Below are 22,568 nucleotides of genomic sequence, written 5' to 3' on the forward strand. Positions count from 1 at the left end.
AAACAGATTTAGTAATGCTTCGAAATTCATTAAATGGGGTTATTTATGGAAAAACTCAACTGTTTCTTTACATAATATATGGGTGGCATCAATATTAAAGAATATGAGGATGGTGCCAATATTGTCCATGATGTTTGAGTGATGTTCTCGACATTTTTTACAAGAATATGTCTACAGACAGACAGACGCCATCAAGACAAACACAAGCTCCTGTATGTGAGCACCATGGCGTCAAGGCATAATAAAACAATCACGCACCCATCAGTGCAAACAGACTGTCCAAGAGCTGAAGTTCCTTATCTAAGGAGAGCTGCTCCTGTTGTTATCTCATCTACAGAGTCTTCTTTTCTAGGCCGAAGTTCATCCTGGCATCTTCCAAAATGCTCACTATCCTCTGATGTTGGACATCAGTGTTATTTTATCACATGCTTGTTGTAGAAAAACTACAGTAAAATAGGGCTTTACCTGTTTTGGGATCCACGTCTGTCTGTAGGTGAGGTGGGGGGTTCCCCGGTGTGAAGTGCTCATTGCTGTAGGTGATCAGAGGTGTGAGAGGGTGCACATGGTGAGGGTGCTGTACCACTGGAACCTTATTAGACTGAGAAAAAGAAAGATACAGAGAGAGACAGATGGACAGAAATAGAGATAAAGAGTGTGGAAGAGAAGAAAAAAAAAAGAGGCCAGGGTGTTAATATTTGGGTTAGGGGTAAAAGATTGCAGGCGCCTGCCACAGAATTACAACTTGGTCTGAAAGCTCTCAAAAGAAGAGCTATCAAATTCTGGGTACTCTCGAGGTGCCAAACCACCAAGCCACAGTGAAAATAGTGTGGTTTGTAATTAAAAACACTTCTGCGGTGTCACCCTGGAATTCAGTAACACAATCTAAGAGGCTTGGGGGGTTGCCAGTTCACATTTGGGTCTGATGTATGATGAGGTACTTTAAACCACGGTTGCAGTGAAGTAATCGATCATCTGTAAACCAGGAAATCAAGGCAACGCGTGTAAATCCACAGTCATTAGCAGCTCCAGTCAGCGCTCTCCTCTGCTCCGCTTAGCTCTCGAGCCTCCTCCTAGTCTCCCTTCTCCCTCGCTCCCCTTCCCTCATCTATTCCCCCAGGGCCCAGTTCATGGAGGGTTTGGGTGTATTGTAATAAAAGGGTTAGGAGAGAGGAGGTGGGGCTGAAAATCCATTTCTGCATTTTTGCCAAATTAGTTTTAGCTATGTAATCTTGTCGTTGTGCTCCTAAGTGGCGCAGGCCCCTTTTTTTCAATTACCCAAAGATTACAGTGGAGCTTTAAGGGTGTGCTGCCGTGGGCCCTTGTGTTAACTGGAGCTCAGCCCCTCTCATCAGGCCAGGCTGGGACAGACACTAATACACACACAGTCCCCGGCCACAAGATAACCAGATTAGAGCTCTGCTCTAGATTAGGCTGGTGGCAGAGGCTGCTCTCGCCTCTTTACCCACACATCCTTATCCTGCCCTCAGCAGTCAAAGAAGCAGCACTAATCAGGCTTATCATAACATGGATGATATGTTCAGGGGGAGAGGAGTGAGACACCAAGCTGCTTGTGTGTGTGTGTGTGTGTGTGTCTGTGTGTGTGTGTGTGTGTGTGTGTGTGTGTGTGTGTGTGTGTGTGTGTGTGTGTGTGTGTGTGTGTGTGTGTGTGTGTGTGTTAAATCTGCTCTCTCATAGGCCACACACCCTCATTAGTGACTTTAACCCATGCAAAAAAAAAAGGGGGGGGGAACTGTGGCAGATTTCCAACAGACTTTGAAAAACATTAATGGGACTAGATGTTGGCAGGGGGGAATACATGCATAAGATGCTCAGTTGCCTGACGCTCATTGACAATACAAATGCAAAAGCTATGGGCCCAGGGCGAGACAAATGTGAGCACAGATTAATGCTGCAAACTAATCATCAGCAAGGGCTGTTTGAGGCTAAAGTTAATATTGGGCCTGTGTGAGAGACGAACAGTCCATTCAGAGGCCCTGTGCTAAATTTTCACTGGGTAGTTAAAGCTGTCTATCTGTATGGTCCGTTCAAAATCCTGACCATCTAGACCTCTATTCTATAGTGGCGCTGGTGGTGGGGGAGTTGGGAGGAGGGAGGGAGGGGGGGCGTATTCCGTATTGCCATGGTCCCAATGAAAGATTAATGAACCCCAGCAGAACTCCAGGGAGGCAGAGAGACTCCTGGGACTCATTCACAGCCCTGAGCTGAAAAGGCTGGGGAGAAGAGAGAGAGGGGTTGGGGGTGTGTGTGTGTATATATATGTGTTTGTGTGTCGAGGGTGGAGGGGGCGGTAGGTGGAATGGGATTCGTTAAAAAAGAAACACAAACCGAGGCCCTCCTTGTTGCGTTATGGGCTCGCTGATCTGATCTGCACATCTCGATTGGAGGGATGAAAAAGAAAGGATTAAAAAAAGAAATGGTAGAAAAACAATCAGGATGGGGTTATGACAGCTGCCAAATGCAGCTGATGAGTCTGCAGCTGAATTCTTAGAGATGCCCTCTCTCTCCCTTCTCTTTTTCTTGTCCCCCCCTATCTCTCACCTCCTAACCTCCTCCTTCACGACTCCCTGCTCCTCCCTCGGGTAATGATGTGAAAGAATGTTGTCAATTCTTCATCTCTCCATGCTGAAAAGCTTTAGTGGCCATTTAAATGAGTTCTTTTGTCCAGGGGCCCCGGCCATTGAGAAGACAGTTCAAAATGCCCATCCACTGAGTCCACATTTAGACAGAGGGTGTTAGAGAGGGTGTGTATGGGGCTGAGGGAGAGGAGGAGGAGGAGAGAGCTAGAAGCCAGTTGATTTACATCATAGTCATTTGTGGTCTGAGAGTGTGCTCTTTTTTTCCTGAAAACCCCAGAGTGAGGCAAATAGCAACAGGCTGGACTGCTGCTGTAACAGTCGACTCTTAATCCAACATAAGGAGTAATTAGATATGAAGGCAGGAAATAAACTCCTGATAAGATGATGCATATGTTGCTTTCCAAAGAAATGCAGCTGTCATTTGCAAACAAAGATCTTTCCCTTGAGTTTCTCTCTGCTGACATTGGAGAAAACTTGAGAAACCATTGTACAGTGTTGATCACCTGATGCATATATGTCTATGGTCGGTCAGCTGATGTAGATTTCCTGTGACCTGATGTTTTCAATCACCTCACCCGCTCACTACCATGTGACCATCTAACACACGCGCACACAGTAACATCCACTCTGTCTCCCACTGACGTCAAGGCAAGCACCCGGTGGTCTCTGCGGAAAAGGAGGCCCAGCATCTGCCCTGTGGCCACCATGGGACAATATGAGCCCTGGACTCGCCTGGCAGGCTGCTGGGTGCTTCAGCCGCACAGAACCCACAGAGCGCTCAGAAACAAAAGCAAGCGACGTGGGAGGCTTTACCCTCCCTGCTCCACAAAAGCCAGGGGAAAAGAAAGAACATTTCCTGCCCCTACACCCCACCCTCACTGACTCGCATCCTTCGTCATTACCACAAACAAATATAGCGGAAGACGAACAGGCACAGCTCTCTGTAGTTGTATTTTTCAGATTCTCCAGCCACAAAAGAGAGATTTTGCATTCAAAAAGGCCCCTGAAGAAAAATGTAAGAGCACACTCTTGCGCGAACATCAATGAACACATTGACTCTTTCCTCGTCCAGAACACATACGGTGCCTGCTGCTGAGGAAGGCCACTGTTGTGAAGTCCAGGCAGCACACTTAAGTACAGCAGACACAAACAGAAGCAGTATTTGCCGCCTCTGGTTATGGTATCGATATTGCCTTGGCTCTATTTATTCTTCTATTCTCCTCTTCTATTTCCAGCTGTGAAGCTCATATGCTCAAAAAGAAAGCACACATGCCTGGAAGTGTCATTGTTTTTTGTCATGATAGTTATCATCCTTTATTCACAATGTTGCTTCTTTACCTGTATCTACTAAAATAAACACCACTATTTATTTAAGTTTCAAAACATTTAACTATCTAACATGGAAAGTTATTTTTACAAGATGCAGTGCAAGAATGACAAGAGTCAAGTGTTCAAATATTTGAGGTGCTTCAAATCAGTACTCAAGGGAGAGAGAGGGGAGTACAGGAGAAAGCAGCGGGGGTGAAAAAGTGACAGCAGGACTGAATGAGACAAGGGGAGGGGGGGAGGGGGGGGAGGGGGGGGGGGGGGTGTTGACCGAGGGGTGAAAGCCGGACAGGAAAAAGCTGTTGGCCTTGCATTTCCGCCTGGTGGCACCTCGCAGGGCCAATTTGAGCCCTAAATGTGAAGGTGGTGACCCCGCGGGCCCAGGGGGCGGCCAGGCAAGGGGAGTGGGGTGTGGGTGGGTTAGAGCCTCTGTCTCACTGCTTTATGTCATGATATGATGAGTTGTCACAACAGCTTGCGGGGCGCTAATGAGCTGTAGTGAGGCCGGGCAGGGAAAGGAGGCTAGTGAGGGAAGTGTGGAGAAAGATGTGGGGATGACAGTGCGGTGATGGATCGGGGTCCTCTCAGGCCTCCAAATTCCAAAGCAAGCAGAAAAAGCTGCCAGCGGGCCCTGAGCCTCTTCCAGAACATGCAAGTGGCCCATGTCCAAGGCACATGGAGTGACACCACACAGAATAAACACACACACACACACACACACACACACACAAGAGCAACACAGGGGAGTTAGGGAAAGTATCAGTAAGGGTGGGAGTCTGTATGTGCACACTGTTTGATTAGAACAAAACGAAAAGTACAAACTGTGCTGCCACTGTTCTAATGAATCATTTGGTAACGTTCAATGTCGTCCTGGTAAAATCTGTGATTTGACATGCATGACGGCTGACTTCCTTTGAGAGGTATAGAGTGCCCCCCCCCTCAAGGCTAAAGATCTTCATCTCCAAGCAAACTCCATATCTTACCAACCAATGTTCTCACACACACACACACACACACACTGGTAGCACTCAGTCAAATCAGTCCTCAGATTCAAGCAGACAATCTAAAAGGAATACTTAGAGATTAACAGTAATGGAATATGAAATGCTCCAACAAATTAAAGGCTTATCAGAGCCATGATCCTCCAGCATACCATCCTGATTAAAAAACCCTGCTACATTTCAGAAATAATATTTCTTGGTTAATCAGGAGAGAGAGAGAGAGAGAGAGAGAGAGAGATAGAGAGAGAGAGAGAGATAGAGGAAAAAAACCACAATATAAAGAACCTGGGAATTATAGGAGAGGGGGAGGAAAAGGATTTAAAAAGCAGATATGGAGGTGTTGATCAGTTTTCTCTTGCAGAGAAGATGCGTCTCTGAGGGCAAGGGGCTCCCGAGACCACAGTATATTTAAAAGTTAATCTATTCACTTTGCTGCAGTGACATGCCGACTGCTTGATCAGAGCACTGAACAAAAATATTATGTGGGCCAGAGCCTTTGCTCCCCTTCCTCCTGCTCTCTTCGCTAGCACTCAAGTCGTTCGTCACCATTTATTTTTGCTTCCCATCTTTGATAGTCGGCACATCAAATAGAATCGCAGAAAGGACATGTTCTGATATGTCACAGATAAATAAAACTGCGCACAAATAGCTTAAATAGGAAGTGTTTTTTGCTAGAACTGTTGTATTCTGTGAAGACAAATCGCCTCTTAGACGCACGTGTGTTAACGCTTTCTCTTTTCAATGTAAACAGCCTCTTGAGCTCTCATACCTGAGTTAAAGGGGGTGGGGGTGAGAGAGAGAGGGGGGGGGGGTTCTCTGAGAGGTGATATTGTATCACAGTGTTAAGAGCCAGACTGAATTCTGCCTTTTGAAATGCAATCAGCCCCTCAGAATTTCAGTTGAAAGCCAGGCAATTAAGAATTTGAATTGGGTGGCAACATTAACAAAGGAATATGTTAATCTGTGAGGTTATTGAAATCTTATTTTACATTTCATGGTTAAGACATGAGCTTGATCAAATAATGTTTTGTCAAGTAAATAATATTGCTCTCGAGAGAATCGTGTTCCTGAAAATGTACTTTTTCCAATTCATTTAGACGTAGTGTTTATAATGTTTAATAAGGCCTCAATTTCAGACCATTAAAAATAAATTATATTTAAGTGTATGACAACAGTCTGTCTTGTCAATTTCAAGGTTTAAGCAATTAGCATGTGTAATATCATTAGCATGCGTATATATGTACACACAGGCAAAATGCTGCAAAACACACACAGGCGCAAAACTTTTCCACATGGCAGAACGCAGGCTTTAAAAACCAGATGACCACAACTCAATTGGGCCAGATATTAACCCCCTCCCTTCCCCTGCACCTGCCTCCTACCGACCTGCGCCACAACAACAACCTGTCATGCTAAAAGCCTTCAGTAGTGAGTAAAAGCGGAGACAGCGAAGAAGCAGGGGAGCAGTGCTGTTACTCACCCAGCTGCTCAGATTGAGGTGCCAGCAGCCCACCTGCTGGAGGAGAGAGAGCCCGGGGCCCAGGACTCCTGCCTTGGCTCCCGTCTCCTCCGGCCCGGCTGGAGCTCCATCCCGCGGGTACATGACCCCCTCAGTCCCACCCCTGCCCCCGTCTCCTCCTCCTCCTCCTTCCACCTGGGCCCCCCAGCTCCTCCTTTCCCTCTCTCTACGCCGGGGAGAAGCCCTTTCGCTTCTCTTGGCCGCTTCTCTCCTCCACTTTTCCTCCTTCTTTGTCTGTTTCTGCCTTGGCTCCTTCCTCCGCTGAGTGCGAGTGTGTTGCTGGGCATGTGTGTGTGCGCGTGTGTGTTTATCGTCCCCGCTCTCTTTGCATTTGGCGCTGCGGCCGGCTGACCATTGTTCCCTCAGGTTTTGTCATTTGAGTGCGTCTATCTCTTGAAGCTTCTAGAGCAGGCTCAGGGTCTAAGGCCTCCTTCCCCCCATAAACACACACTCACACACACTGTCACCACAATCATCCCCACCCACCCACAACCATCCTTTTGAGAAAAAAAAAAGTCTCCAAAATCCTTCACTCTAACCACAGAAGCCTTGCTCTTAGCGGCCAGAAGTCTCCTCTTCTTTCTCAGTGAAAGTTTTGATGCCGGTGACAAGAAGTAGTGAGAGCCAGAATGTGGACAGAGAGAAGGAAAAATTAATATGAGCAGCTTTTGAGCACTGCAGCCGCCTTCCCACAAGCAATTAAGAAAAAATATATATACTCGCAAACATACACACACACACACTTTAAAAAAAACTCTTATTACCCAAATCCCTGCTGTAAGTTGGGTCTGTGTATGTGTTTCTTAGAGTATGTGTGTGTATGTGTGTGGGCTCTGCTGTGCCTCCAGGATGCCCAGAGACGAACTGGCAGCTTGAAAAGCTTTGGCTACAAGGTAAAGTGAGCAAGGCGAGAGAAGGAAACAAAGAGGAGAGAGCAGGAGAGCGAGAGAGATAGAAGGAGGGGAAAAAAAGAAAAAGAAACAAGACACAACAACATCCACAAAGGGAGGGCAGGCTCAGCAAAGTGTGGCCAACAGTCACTTTATCTGTCTGATGCTGACAGTCCCTTCTTCATAAACACTTTCCGAGAAGGGGGGGATTGGGGGGGGGTGAGAGAGAGAGTGAGAGAGAAAAAGTCTTCAATCTGACATGGACATGCTACCTCTGGTCGCTATATCTTTTTTTTTTTCTTCCTCTTTCTTCCTTTCACCCTTCTTCTAAACAATACCTCAGAGTGGAGAATAATTCTACTCTTAACATTCCCCCCCTCCCTCAACTCTATCTCCATTCAAGGTTCATGTGAACAAGGCCTCGAGCCTCGACTCCCCATTCTCTTTTTCTCAGAAACTGTTTCACCTTTAAATCTATTCTTGTTCTTCTTCTGAATGCTGGAGTCAAATGGTAAGCTTCACGTGGTCAAGATGATCTTCGACAAGCGTAAAGACATTTATGAGATCTGTTTGCCATCAGTGCAAACACAGATAAGATGAATTAAAGGAAGATTTCATCAAACATTCATTTGCACTCGTTATTCTAGAAAACTATACATTTTCTTAAAATTTGCTACATTGTTTGATTAAAAAAAATATGTAATTTTATTAAAACCTTAGTAACAAATATTATAAAATCTTGGTCCAGATATAGCTGAGAGAAAATATTTTCTCCCAAATTAAAGATGTAATATTAGAGAAATATGATCTAAATACATAATAAAAAAGGAACAAGGAAAATCAATGATTTTAAAACTACATCAGATAAAGAATTAATATTTTTCATGGGAACTTAAAATAATCACATATGAGAAATTCTGGCAACAAAATAAACTGTTTCCACACGTGAGAACAAATTTCATTCTTACATCCTACAATTAACTTAACTTGTCATCCTTTAATTACCTTTTATAACCTCCAACAACCTGAATCTGTTTAATGACCATGACAAATTAAATATTTATGGAATAAATTATTTTCATCTAAGCGCAGTGGTATTCAATATATTTTTAATAGAAGCTGATGAAGGTTATTGATGAAGAAAAATACAAAAAAATGAACCAAAAAGAGGGAATTTTAGAAATGCTGATAATAAATGGGAAAAAATCCTTTGAAAATGAGGTCAATGAAACAGGGAGATTAATGTTTTTCAGCTCTATTAAAGCCTTTTAAAAGTTGGCAACAAGAACAACAAAAAAAACTTAGAGACTTTTCTCTTAATACGCTTTTCCTTTCTTTTTTCTGCTGTACTTGTATGTACAGCCTCTCTGTCACTTTTAGTACCCTGCTCTTCCCCTGGCCTGCAGCAGGCAGTCCTGAGGCCCATAAAGCCAAAACAAAGCCCTGGGAATGTCCTTTACACAGCTTGGACAATAGCGCTGGGGCTCCAGTTTGACAAGTAAAAGAGCCCCGACAAGGCGGTGGCTAATTGCCTGCCCTCCCTCCATTCAGCCGGCCTGCCACACTCCTGCCATCTCCTTTTGTCCCACGTGCACTTTCTTAAGTAAACTGCCAGTTCGCCAGCAAGTGATGGACAGCTCCCAATCACACAGCCACAATGGCATCAACGCCAACAACACAAGAGAGCAGAGGGGGGATAAAAAAAATACTCTATTCAAAACCACTGTCTAAGATGTTCGCACGAGACGCAAAAGTGTGTAAGAAAAGAGGGGAGAAAAAAAAGGGAGGACAAAAACTTTTACAAACACGGAAACACAACGGCCTATGACCTTTACAAATTCAGTATTTTCTCAGATAAATTTGAACAGTGTAGAATAAAACAGCAGAGAAAATACTATAAAAGCACACACTTCAAAGTGCTGCTTCTCTTCTTTTAACATTTACTGTAATAATTACACTATAATTATGTCATGTTCACATATCATGTTTGATTAAAAATTACAGAAGCTTTAAGATTTTAGACATGAGCTATAAAATAAATATTAACCCCTAATGTATTAATGTTAAAAGAATGACAGGAACAGCAGGTGTGACAACGAGCAAAATCACTCAAATGTACATGTTAATTCAACATATAATATTTCAACTTGCTTAAATATAAATAATGCCAGTTATTAAATCATATTTGTATAATTGTCTTTTACTATACAATGAACAATAATCATATTTAGTTTGATGTCTTAGAATAATACACCCCTGTCAGGCTGTCAAGACAAAGCAATCAAACAATGCCTTTCATTATCCAAATTGTCAATCTGTCACTTAGCAACATAAGTGTTATAAATTGCCAAACGGAGCCCAGAAAAATATCCAATGAATAAATTCAATCACAACATAATATTTAAAACCAAACAAGCAATATAAAATAAAGCACAGCTGTAATTAAAATGTTGAAAAGTCTTACCATTTAAAAGAGCTGTATTTGGGATGCTGCTCGGTTCCTGGTTAAAACAAGCATGCTGGCACTCGTGGTAGTGCACAGACTCCAAGCAGACTCCCACCACCATGTCAGCCACTAATCCACTGGGGGGCAGCACCTCATCTACGGCAACCCCCTCGCTAACACCCGATGGGTTAAGCCGATAAGAGAGCGGCCGGAGGACCGGGCGAGAGCCAAGGTATGCTGGAGCGACTTAGGACGGCAGCCCCTGAGGTCCCAGAGCGGAGAGGACCACGGACGTGCGGCCAGAGCTGGCTGTTCACTCTCAGCCCCCTCATGCATTCAAACACGCACTCAGGCTGCGCTGCTCTTCTCCGCGTCTGACCGGGACTCCCTCTTTCCCCCTCGCCCATCTTCATATCCCCCCTAATAAGCTCTTTTGTGACCATCTCTCTTTCTTTGATAAGTTGAAAGAACAACAAAAAGAGGGAGAGAAAGAGAGAGGCTTTCATTCAGCAGCTTGGCAGACATAAAGGTAGTGGAGTGCCGTCTATAGGAGTTGCCCTAACTTGGCTAAACTCAAGCAGCGGGGTGTCTCTCGTCATGTCATTAATCCCCAAAACTAGCCACGCTCCATTCACCCCTAGTCACACTAAATTAAATGCAAAATCAAAAACACAAACGCTGGGCAGAAAAAGTGTCAGGAAAAAAAAAAAGGCTAGAGAAAGCATTCCAATCCAGGGCAAAGGGTGTGTGGCGTTGCAGCCACGTTGCCCCTCAGTCCTGCCCGCCGGTAGCCCCAATTTTTGATGTAAGACGCCCCGAAAAAACACAGTCACACAAAAGACAAAAAAACCCTGACATTTATCACCAAAAGAGCCTGTCATTGAAGTGCAGCTTTTGCACCTCCATCTCTCCTGCCTTAACTCTTTTAAGACAACTGAGGAGGGAAAAGCAACCCCAACTCCAAAGTCAAACCTGCCAGACAACAAGCCAACAACAGCAGTTAAAACAATACCAAAAAATACCAATAAATGGAAACAAGCCCTGTATGGTTTTGCAGGAGAGCTGGCAATAGAAAAATTCAACCCGGCCAACTGGTGGCTTGAAGAGAGGAAGCCCACTCTTAAAGCCGTGATCCGACCATCCACTATACCACCGCTGTGAGCCTTTTAACCACAGCAGAAAAAAAATACTATTGATCTTCAAATGGTGATAATTGAAAAGATCAAAACGATTAAACAAAAAAAAAATATCAAGAATGTGCTGACTTACCATGTTGTGCTCCTTTTTTGTTGCAAGTTTTTGTTTAAATAAAAAAAAATATATATTTGCTCAAAGATGCAGCATTGGAGGTGTCAGATTTTCGTAGCCGTCTCTTGATCGTATTACTTCCACAGTCCTGGTTTCCAATGCGTCTGAACTTTTTCCCTTTCTCTTTTATTTTGTTTGTGGTACCTAGCCTTTTTTTCCCCTGCTTAAGACTTTAAAAGCCTTCAGCTCAGCAAAGCAGCACAAATTATCTTGCCACCTTGCTCAGCTCTGATGCTTTGGCCGCTAACTTTGGAAGGCCCTTTACTACTGCATCAAAATTAGCATTGTCAAAGCAGTTAATGAATATTAATATTGTATTTGTCATTGGAGCTGGCCCATTGCTGAACTCCAAGTCATCCATCAGGGACAAGATTAAGCACACAATTATTTCTGACTGACAGGGACCAAATCTGGAAGATTTTTTTTTTCCTCCAACAATTTAAAGAAAAAGACACAACATCATCTTAAGGTACCTCCCATGAGACGAGACAAGATTAATACACTTTTAATGAAGCAAGATTTCATGGTGCATGAACAGCAGGAACCTCAAGAAAAAAAAAAGAGAGGAATATAGAAATATTTTACCTCTAAATTTTAACAGTTTTTTGAAGGATTCAAATAATTAATTACAAAAATTTTTCAAGAAGGTAGACAATTTTTTTAATTCAAAGAACATTCTTTTTTTTCTTTTGATGAAATACAATGGATTTATTATCCTTGATTTTCTTTTTATTCTCCAAGACATGGATTTGATTTTTCACCTTTTGTTGGAGCACAAGAGACATAAGACGTACAAGCGCTGCACCGCAAACAGCTCTGGCGCTAAATTTAACATGAAACATTCATTAAAAAGCCTGGACCTCCAGCGCTCTTGGCGGAGCCCGACGGAGCAACCGACCGCTGAGGACCACACAGGCAGCCTGCATCAGCACCACCCGCTGCAGCATTTCAGCTCCATCCAGCAGCTTTCTCCCTGCTCCGCCACCCGCTTCCCACAGAACGGCTTCACACTAGGAAGCGCGGCTCTGTCACACACGGCTCTCTGCACAATTTTCCAAACTGTCATCAAATATGTCACAACGCACAAATTTAAACCCTTTCTAAATAATGATGCCGTTTCAATTTCTCCGGCGAGAAATATGTCTGGAATTCCTTAATAAATATAATTTCTTCTGGTAAAACAGATTCCATTTTTGCCTGAACCAAAAGCATTCCTACCTGCACCTTCCTTGATAAATTAAGCAGATGACATTTCATCTATTTCACTCTTCTGACCCCTTAGCATCGCAGTATCTTCTGCATGATTTTGAAAAGAAAACACTTTTCTCTTTACTCACATACTGTTAATTCTGAGCAGCACAGAGTCAAGCTTCGCATCCATTTTCCACAATTATTTGATTAGTTCTCTCTCTGATGACTTTAAATCAGGGGAACGGCCGAATGCAAAGTCTTATTCGGGCCATATTAAAACCTATTTTCTGTTTGCGCCCTTCATAAGAATATAACTATAAAATAAAGGGGACAGCATTGAGGGGGTTTGCAGGAAAAAAATGGCAGATGTGGGGCACTAATGCCAGTGAATTGGTGTGAGTGTAGGGGTCAAGCTGCGGGCTCACCTTAGAGCGCCGGGCCCCTGCCGACCACCCTGCAGGCTCCCTAATACCATTAGCAACCCTTAGATGAACATACTAAATTGGCCTTTTGTTCTCCTGGTGCCGATCCGGCCTCACCAACCCACTGGTATCACGGCACAAAATACAGATGGTGTTGCCGTTTTCTTAAATGAATAGCGCGCATAAGAAAGCGCTCCATTTTCATGATTCGTCCTAACTCCAAAAGCCGTCGGCATTGCCGGATTTTTTTTTTTTTTTTGGTTTTCCAGTGCGCTGCTCACATTTAAAACTCAAGATATCACTTCAAAATAATTTTTTATAAATGTACTTAAAATGTTTCATATAATAATATATAATTATACACAAGATTTGATTATATTTGCAGGATCTCACCACAAGAAGATTAATAAATTAGATGTATTTCCATTCAGAAGTCAAAAATGATAAATTCAATAGATTTATGAGACAAAACTGATTTAAACAAAAATAAATTGCAATTTTCTTATTACACTAATTTGAGCATCATAAGAAGTATTTTGAGCTAGAATATTTAAATGATTCGTTGCTCAAAATAACAAATAAAATAATAACAAATAAAATAAAAACATTAATTAACATTAATAAATAATGCCTTTATAATACAAGCACTAAAAATATGGACATAAAATATAGATATTAACAATTTAATGACTGCAAAGGAATGTTGGCAATTAAATTCTTAATAAACAAATGATCTTTTAATTGTTGTGACACAAGCACAGACACTGATTAAGTGCTCACACGAGGCAGTCTATGGAAACAGGCACCGAACACACAATCCCACCGCAGCTTAATTCAAGTTGAGAGCCTGAAACAGGTCCAATCTAGGTGAGGAGGAGAGAAGGGAAGAGAGAGAACGAGAGGGAGCAGAGCAGGCAGCTCTGTGGCCCAGCGTGATCACATCAGCGCTAGTATCAAATTAACTCGGCGACTTTGAAACTTATTGATCTGCTATTAAGACACTAGTGAACTTGATGAAGTGAGTGCTGTAGGTGACTCTGGGACTTCAAAGTCTCGCACCAGCCACATAAAACAAGCCACTTTGATCCCCGCTCCGCTCCTCGGATCTGGAGAGGGGGCTTCAGAGGAACCCCCAATTCTACTCTCCTCTCTTCTCTCGCTCACCCCGAAGCCCGGGCTCCAGCTCTCTCTTTCCCTTTTCCACGTCTATACTGATGCCCCGAGAACCGACGAAGCACCGGTGCCACACAATGTTCAATCACACTACGTTTTACACAACAGTCAGCAAGTTGAGAGCATAGTAGTGTACAGTGCTGGAGACAGATCAGCTTTCTGATTCACTGAGAAATAATAAACCAACACACACACACGCACACACACACACACAGAAAATGCAATATGATGTCAAAACAACTACTAGAATACAGCGGCCATCTAAGCGTATTGGCATTAAAATTCAGTGTCGATAAGAAGGGGATTCTTCATGCCAAATACAGCATGTAATAAGGTCGGCGATGAGAGAGACAATGCAGAGTGGGAGATAGCAGCACCATTGTGTGGTGAATACATCCCCCTCTTCGCTTAAGGCAAGTCTTCCCACTACATTAAATACTGTGTGCTGCCAATCACACCTGCCTTTTTTTTCATTTTGTGCCACTGGGTGGAGGTAGTAGTTAATGTTTTCAACACGCACCGTATCACTATAATATACCGGAGCAGACACAAATCAAAACCGGCCTGCAGAATACTTGTCCTCTCTGGCAGCTATAACCATTATGAGACAAATGTTAAAAATAACAACAACAAAAAAACCGAGAAAAAACAAACAAACAAAAATAAATCTGTTTTCCTCCTTGTTTTGCAAGCAGACGGCCTGCAGAGCTGTGAAACTAAATCTCAAGTTTTCCCTCCAGTGAGCTGCTAACTTAGCAGGACTGAGTAAAATAAATATTAACGGCTAAATTAATCATCGGCAGGACAGTGTTTGCGCTCAGGCTCCAGTGCTCACAGGCAGGGTGTGTGTATGTGTGTGTGTGTGTGTGTGTGTGTGTTTGTGTGCGAGTGTGTCTGCACTTGGAGTGCCGGGGCTAAGCTGCGTCTGTTTAATTAAGAGGGGTAAAACAGATGACAAATGCGAGACAGTTAAACATTTAATGTGTGCTTATCTCCCCCCTCATTTATTTAGTTGGGAGAGATTCAGAGTGGGTGGCGTTTAAGAGTGATGCGCCGGCGAAACGCTGGTGGAATTAGAACGCAGCCCTGTGACAAGTCAGCAAGCAACACACAGCCATTTCCTGACAATTGTTTTGACGTTTCGCAACTTAATTCTGTTTGATGAAAAAGAAAGGGATTACGTGATAAATCAAATAAACCCAAATACGGATTCTGCTACACAGCTGTTTGTCAAAAGCAAAAATAAATAAATGAGTTTTAACGTAAATGACACAGTGTCACTTAATTATGGATATAGTATTTTTAGCAGCATTGCCTAAATTGTCAAAATAACCCATGCAATTAAAAATGCAACTGTTTCAAAGGCCTACTTTCTCCTTCATTTCACCTGACAAAGATTACATTTTTTTTTGTGTGTGTGTGTGTGTGTGTGTGTGTGTGTGTGGATGATCCCCATTGTGTATCTGGTGCTGATGCACATTGCCTAGAGTCAATGTCAAATCCCAGCTCCAATAGTCCCGCAAAAAATACAGAACGAACAGTGCCCGCGGCGCACACATCCCTTTACTCAACCCACTTGCAATATCTCACCCAAAGTTATCGCTTCCAATGTGACAACGTTAAAATGAAAAACAAAAAAAATATATTATATATATTTATATATAGAGAGTGAGATAAAAATGGGTGGCAGGGGTGGGGGGTGGTGGTTGGGGGAAAGAGAAGCTGAAGTTAAAAAAGCAAAAAGAGGGAGAGGGAGAAAAAGAAGAAAAGGAGGAGGAGGAGGAGGTAGAGGAGGGAACAAAAAGCCCTGTGCCACGAGCATATATAAGAGAAACCTTCACCAATTAGTGGGGAGAAACGGGAGAGGGAGCTGCCGCGGCGTCGGCACTCAAAGAGCCAGGCCTCGCGGCGAAGCTGTCATGTCGGCAGGATTGATCAACAGGCCTGCTATTTCTAATGGCATGTTGTCATGAAGCTGCAGCCATGGGGAGCCACCTGCCTCAGTCCTCGCACAGCACTCTGTGTGTATGTGTGTGTGCATGTGTGTGTGTGTGTGTGTGTGTGTGTGTGCGTGCGTGACACATGGGGTTGGGGGTACTGCAGCAGCCATACCTATTCTGTGCCCATATATCTTTTACTAACAATTTGAAAACAGCCTAGAATCCTCCTCCCACTCTCTGGCAGTCTACCTTGCCTTTCCCTGAAGGTGGAAGAAATGTGCCATCCTGGATCGTTCTTTATTCTCACACAGCAGAGCCGAGCTATTGTAAAATCCAATACAATGGATACAAAATGTATACTGCGCCGTGTGGAGGGAAAATGTAAATGAAAGCGAAAGGTTGAGGTAGTCTCACAATAAAAATAGTAATTCAGTCCAAATACAAATCCTGCCTTTATCTATTCTTTTTGATCAATTTCACTTCATTCATGGAGAATATTTTCACTGCTCGCCAAATTAATTCCTCAGTCGTACACTATAAAACAGTACATTACATGGGTAAAGCTATCCGAGTTATCATCTGAAAACCATTGCATTTGATTATAGCTCATTTCCTTTGTATATATATAAAAAAAGCTGTCAAATAAATCGGCAGACAATAGAAACTCGTCTGCAAAATGCCATCGAAGGAAAAGCACAATAAGACACAAGGAAATTGCTTTATAAAAAAATCAGTCACGTTATCCTCATTTTTCAGTAATGCGGCAACAAAAAAAAGAAAGAAAACCCGAAGGCTTGCTTCGTTTTTAGCCTCGGCGGCCAAACAAGCCCGAGCCTCGCCAACAATAAAAAAGTCAAATAAAAGTTACAGAACTTGAGAGTTCAAGGTAGCGCGGGTTACTTGGAGTGCGTGTCACGTACAGTTAACCTTTTTATCGGGCATGCCTGTGGTCTCATCAGTCGATGAAATTCTTTGCCCGCGGCGGTGGCTTAGCCGAGGGACACGGACCAATAGAAAAATATTTCATTGTGTTAGCATTTCAAATGGCGAGTGGAAGGTGGAGAGGAGGGCATTTGGAGGGGCGGTGGGGGAAGAAGCTCTAACCGATCGTTGCCAGCGGAATTAATTGCCTATTCTGAGAATAATGTCCCTTATCCACGATCCTCGGAGGGCCCAACGCTAGCAGAGGCCACTTTTTTTTTGTTTGGTGTCTTCAAAAAGAAGAGCGCTTAGGGGTACTGGCCGTATAAGGGTTTAGCTCCGTCCCCTTTAGGCCGGGGAAAAATAATCAGAAGCACTGAACCAAACTCAACTAATCCGTACCCCAATTAAAAACGCAGAATCCATTGCACCTTTACGTTAATGTGAATTGATAAAGAAATACTTTCAAATTAATTGTGCATTTCATAAAAAATTGGCAGATTCTGACTAACAATTTGATTATTAGATAAAATTCATTTTAAGAGAAAGAACATGAGAAAGTAGAGCGACTACGTTTGGCTTTCAGCCAGCGCTCGATAAATGGCTCAAGATGGAGCGACCCCGGTGGTGCTTCTATCCCTTTATTTAAGGGGATTTAAGTTCAGGCTCTGTTAGACATTGGCCAAGCATATGCAATGACCCTAACCGATATTGGTGCATCTTTTAGCCACATCTTAATCTAACCTTTATAAAGCTCTGTGGCTTTTCAAACTCAAAACAGCATTAAGAACGAGCATTGTTTAGAGTGAAGAAGGAGGCAGCCCTGGGAGACGACTCCACAAGAAAAGCTGGGCCCGAGCCCTCTGGAAAAACAGCTGCTTATGCACTCCAATCAGTGGGAAAACAAAACCAAAACCCAACTGCTAAGAAATAGGGGGGGGGGGGGGGGGGGGGGGGATACATTTTTTTTTTTTTTTTTTTTGGAGGTGGAGGGGGCATCCAAAATGCTCCATCCCGCCATATCGACCTCTACGGGCCTGTTCGTGCTTGGTGTCGATTTCATCCCTCGGCAGATGGACGGGCGAATTCGCAGCAGTCCCCATTACACGCCTCTCCTCCGCTCATTGTGAATTCAGTCAACGAAGTCAATCTTATTAACTTCCGCGCCGGTTCACACATGACATTTTCTTCAATTTTCTCGCTGACATCAAAAACATCAATTAGCAGCTCGAAAATGGGAAGGAGCGAATGACAGAGTCCGATAACGCCGACTTATTTGAAGCCGAGGGTAAATCTATTCTCCAGTTTTGAATGTGTTCATTACAATTGCATTTTCAAAGAAGACCTCCAAATAGCAAAGAAATTAAATTTATCTCCTAGAAATGTCCAGAAATTGTTTTTTTCCCTCCCTCCCTCTTTCTTTTTTTTTTTTTTTTTTAATCCCGTGTCTATCTCTCAGCCTCAGTGGGTGACACAAAACATTGTGGTGCTGCATTTTCTTTTTCTCATTAGAACAGATCACAACTCCCACAGAAGTTGAAACCCTATACTGTAACCTCAAGTGTAACCCGTAAAAATTATTTTAAAAGGAGTCCAACATTTCTTTAGGAAGAAAAGGAAGCAATGAAGGAGCGTGCGAGGGACCTACAGTTTTAACAAAAATACCAGACGATGATAAATGCAGTATCTATTTTTACCCTACGAGGGGAGCTATTATCAGATTAAAGAAACAAAATGCTTTATAGGGGGAAAAAATGCTACATCGCTTGCTATTTTTTTGTGTATTTATCAATGTTACAAAATCAAACATCACAAGAGCATTTATCATTTGATTTATAGACGCATTAAAGTTTAAATAAATTTAAAAAATGTTTTGTCCTGGAGCAATATTATCAGATGATGTAAATAGGTAAAATACAAAAAAAATCTTATATATATATATTACACATATATATTTAGGACATAAACTATTTAAAAATATATTCCTAAATATATTTATTATATTATATGAAGTTATATACTTGAAATCGTGTATATTAATAATTAAAGAGAAGAATTCATCCTCTTAAAAAAATAATGGTTTTTCAGTTTTTTTGCAATTCATAATCATGTTGGCCAACTTTAAGATTTTTTTTCTAATCTACTTATTCTGTTTATGTGTATTTTTGCAGTGTCAAACTGCCAAAAACCCAACTTCCATCTAAACTACCATTTTATCCACAGCCTCATTGATCCTGCTGCTCCAACATCACGGTTACATCAAAATGTGAAACACAAACCTTCACATTAATGAAGCTCTCTCATGGCTCAACTCTTCTGCCTCTCATCGCTGGCGAACGTGTAACTCAATAAACCTCGGCCAGTAACCTTTAAGTAAAAGGCTATTTTTTGCCGATATCCAAACATTGTCAGACGGCTTCCTCATGCTTGAGTTACATCTCCGAGGGGGTGAACAAAAGCAACTTTAGTGGCTGTGGAAAGACACTCATAATGTGGGGAAAGGGGGGGGGTCGCATACGGAGCCGTGCGGATCACGTTCCTCCGGCCCATTGATTTCTGATCTTTTGACATTATTTAGTTGCTTTTTATTTTCTTCCCCGTCTTTTATTCCATGTCACAAAAGACAGAAATGTCCAAACAAGTGATGTTAGGAATATCTACTATCTGTCAAAAGAGCAGGCTTTTCCCGGCATTAAAGAGACCAAATGCTCTGACGCAGTGCCGAGAATCGGGGAGATGAAAATATCACTCTTTATAATGGAGGCTAATCAGATTTCGGATGCTGTTTGCCTTCTAGCTAAAAGGAGATGGAAACGCGCGGAGCTATAGGCCTGTAACCAATACACTCCTAGTTCACTGCCGTCGTGACCTCATGACAAAAGACCTGTGCGTTCTCTCCCTCACATCTGATCTACAGCAAACATACAGCCAAGAAAAATGGGTCACACTGTCAAAATCTAAAAATATATAAATGTAATTTTTATCATCACTTTTGTGTTAAATACACATGGCCGAAGGGACAAAGCGAACAGAGAAAGACGAGGGGAAGCATCTGTAATACGGCTGTCGGCTGAATGTTGAACACACAGTAGTGATCAGTTCCATTAAGCAGGGATTTGATCATCTCCCCCGTGCGCATCACTGCCCGGCTTCAGATTAGATCACTGTGAAAATGGTCAAATGGTGTGTTTATCTCTCTGTAATTATTTTGATGCAGATGACAGAGATTGGTTGTTTGCATGTGGCTTGATGAGTGTGCACAGTGTGAGCCAAGACATGCACACACACACACACACACACATATACACACACAGGCATGGAAAAGAGCTGAATGGTTCCTCTCGATGCCATTAACCCATTAGATAGTTTCAACAAAGGCCCGAAAAAATGTTTTACATGCGAGGAGAGGAGAAAAAAAAGGCAGAGCACAGTGAGCATGCAATTACTGCGCCATATTCCTTAAGTTATGACTAATATTAATGTTCTTGTTGGGTGACACAAATGGATTTTTAATGAGATTGAAAGAGAAAACCCCAGGCAACAAAGGAACGTGTTGAGCTACCATTATAGATACAACCAAAGTAAGAAAAGACCATTGCACACATGTTATTTCATAGTACTTTGATGGTAAAAGTTAAACAATTTGTTCTCCCCCTATTGAAGAAAAACATTGTCAGCACTGGAGAGACAAGTTAGAGCCTTTATAGTTAACTGACACAACAATGGGCTATTTAGGAAAAACACAAATCGCATTTTTAAAATGTTGGCGTCAGTGATGATTTCACAATTTTGAATTTTTGGAACCGGAAATAATTTGCAGGACAACTCTCCTGCCTCGTGCCTTTACTACTTGAAAGAGATATTTCTGCATTTCCAGCTGCTGTTGCACTCAGGATGCCTGTCAACCATGTGGAGACCTTGAGTATATTGGTCTTAATCCTGTGGGATAACTTTAAAGATCCGCTGCATACTGTTCCCGAGCTGATAAAAATTCAGAGTTACATGAGATCGTCTGTGCGATGGATCCTTTCACTCATGCCCCTCGTTCTCAATCATCACCTCCATTTTCACTTCACTCGAGTTAGGCTGTGTCACTAGATTACTGGCCCTCCGTATCTACCTTTCCAATTACTTTTAAGAGTTTCGGATGGACAAATTTGTGCTTTCATGTCCTGTGTTAGCAGATGAGTCGCTGCTTCTGGCCATGAAAGGAGAGTTTTTAATGAGCTGAGGTGAGGTTAATTGGTTCGCTAAGATCCTGCGAGTCATGTGCCTCTATATGAAATTAAGTCCATTTCCTGGAGTTTCCCTGGACATATTTAATAACAAACACTTCAGTCCAATTTTCATTTCCCATGGAGAGGAGAGGAGGGAGGGGGTACAGGGAACAGGCGGAGGAGAGGTGTTTGGTTGTTTGTGTTCGTGTTATTTGCCTTTGCTGCCCTACACTGTAAATGCTATTTGTGGTTGGGTTTCTTCAAATACTGATGGAGTAATGCCAGCTCCAATTCAGAATTCCTATTAAAAGTTTCATCACTTACAAAACGGAAATAAAGTTTTCTACATGTACCTGAAAGCTATTTACCAGCTAATACTCTCAGTACACAAGTTGGACACTGTAAATTGTATTTTAAATGAATGTGCTTAGTACACATCACATACTGTAGACATGATTTTTGTGAGTATTATGATATTACCATCAGAAACATTGAGTGCCTGCATACATCAATAATTAGTGGAAATATCTTCTTTTTTTTTTTTTTTTAGGAAAACACTTTTAGATTAATTAATTTCAATTTAAATGTATATTTTGAACAGAGTTAAAAAGTCATGACTGAAGCATGAAAATATATGGTGAGCACATCCTGCTAACTTTCTGGCTCCCCTCTGTGTGTATTTGTTTATAATGTGACAATGAGACTACAAGAAGCTTTTGCTATTGTTTTTTATTCTTCTTACAATAGGGGGAACATTTGCAGCAGTCGACTGATGACTGCTGTTGACTGAATGCAAGGCAACCACTGCATACACACACACCATGGAGCACTAATCTTTCTCAAATGACTGGGCCTTTCACTTGCTATTAGGAACTACATGATGTGAATCTGCCCAGACTAAAAGACCTTGTAATCAACACTGGTGCAAATGTGTTAAGTTCAGTGTCTCGTTGAGGGGGGTTCAATGGTCCTGACAGTGTAATTACGGGTTGCCGCCACAACGCAGCGGCCAGCGCACTCAACACTAATTCAATCCATCTTCATTTCCAAGAGCAACGCCCCTACCATTGATGGATAGTTATCATTAGAGAGTGACAAAGCACTGAAATAACTGAGGCGTGAGCAGTAAAGTGTGTAAGTGTGTGTATGCTTGGTGTGAAGTGTAGGAGCAGGAGGATGTGTCCCCTCAGACACACACTATTGCCTAAGACAGCAGGATTATATATTACTATAGGGATGAATAGGAAGACACGGGATGGGGGAAGAACTTTGGGTCAAGAAGCAGGGTTGCATCCTTCACACCCACATAAACACACACACACACATACATAAATACATAGAATACCCACATAGAGAATGTGTACGTGTTCACATACACACACACAAACAGTTTGGCTCGGTGTGACCCTGACACACAGAGAGGCTATGGCTCGACTCACCAGCCTTTTATAGCATGCTGCTCAGATTGCTGACAGACAGACACACACACACACACGCAGATACACACACTTGCAGGTCTGGGCACCGTCTACAGCCAAACACTAAACCACAGGCTGTGATTGAGGCCGACTGGTCTGCTCCTCTGTATTTTCAGTCTATATATTCAGTCCACCCTTG

The 22,568-nt window shown here is 42.5% G+C and overlaps 1 protein-coding gene across 23 annotated transcripts in view; it reads right to left on the reverse strand.

The window, feature by feature from the left end:
- Nucleotides 1-22,568, reverse strand: part of tcf7l2 (transcription factor 7 like 2) — a 90,820-nt gene that overhangs the window by 17,136 nt on the left and 51,116 nt on the right. For all 23 annotated transcript variants that reach the window (XR_009927653.1, XM_062443031.1, XM_062443029.1 and 20 more), the window contains one exon: nt 466-598. Coding sequence is in view for 22 of the 23 variants with exons in the window: in XM_062443031.1 (XP_062299015.1) it covers nt 466-598 (133 nt within the window). In the remaining variant the exon portion in view is untranslated. The remainder of the gene's footprint in view (nt 1-465; nt 599-22,568) is intronic.

Source organism: Scomber scombrus, chromosome 21 (assembly GCF_963691925.1).
Source record: "Scomber scombrus chromosome 21, fScoSco1.1, whole genome shotgun sequence".
NCBI classification, from domain to species: Eukaryota; Metazoa; Chordata; class Actinopteri; order Scombriformes; family Scombridae; genus Scomber; species Scomber scombrus.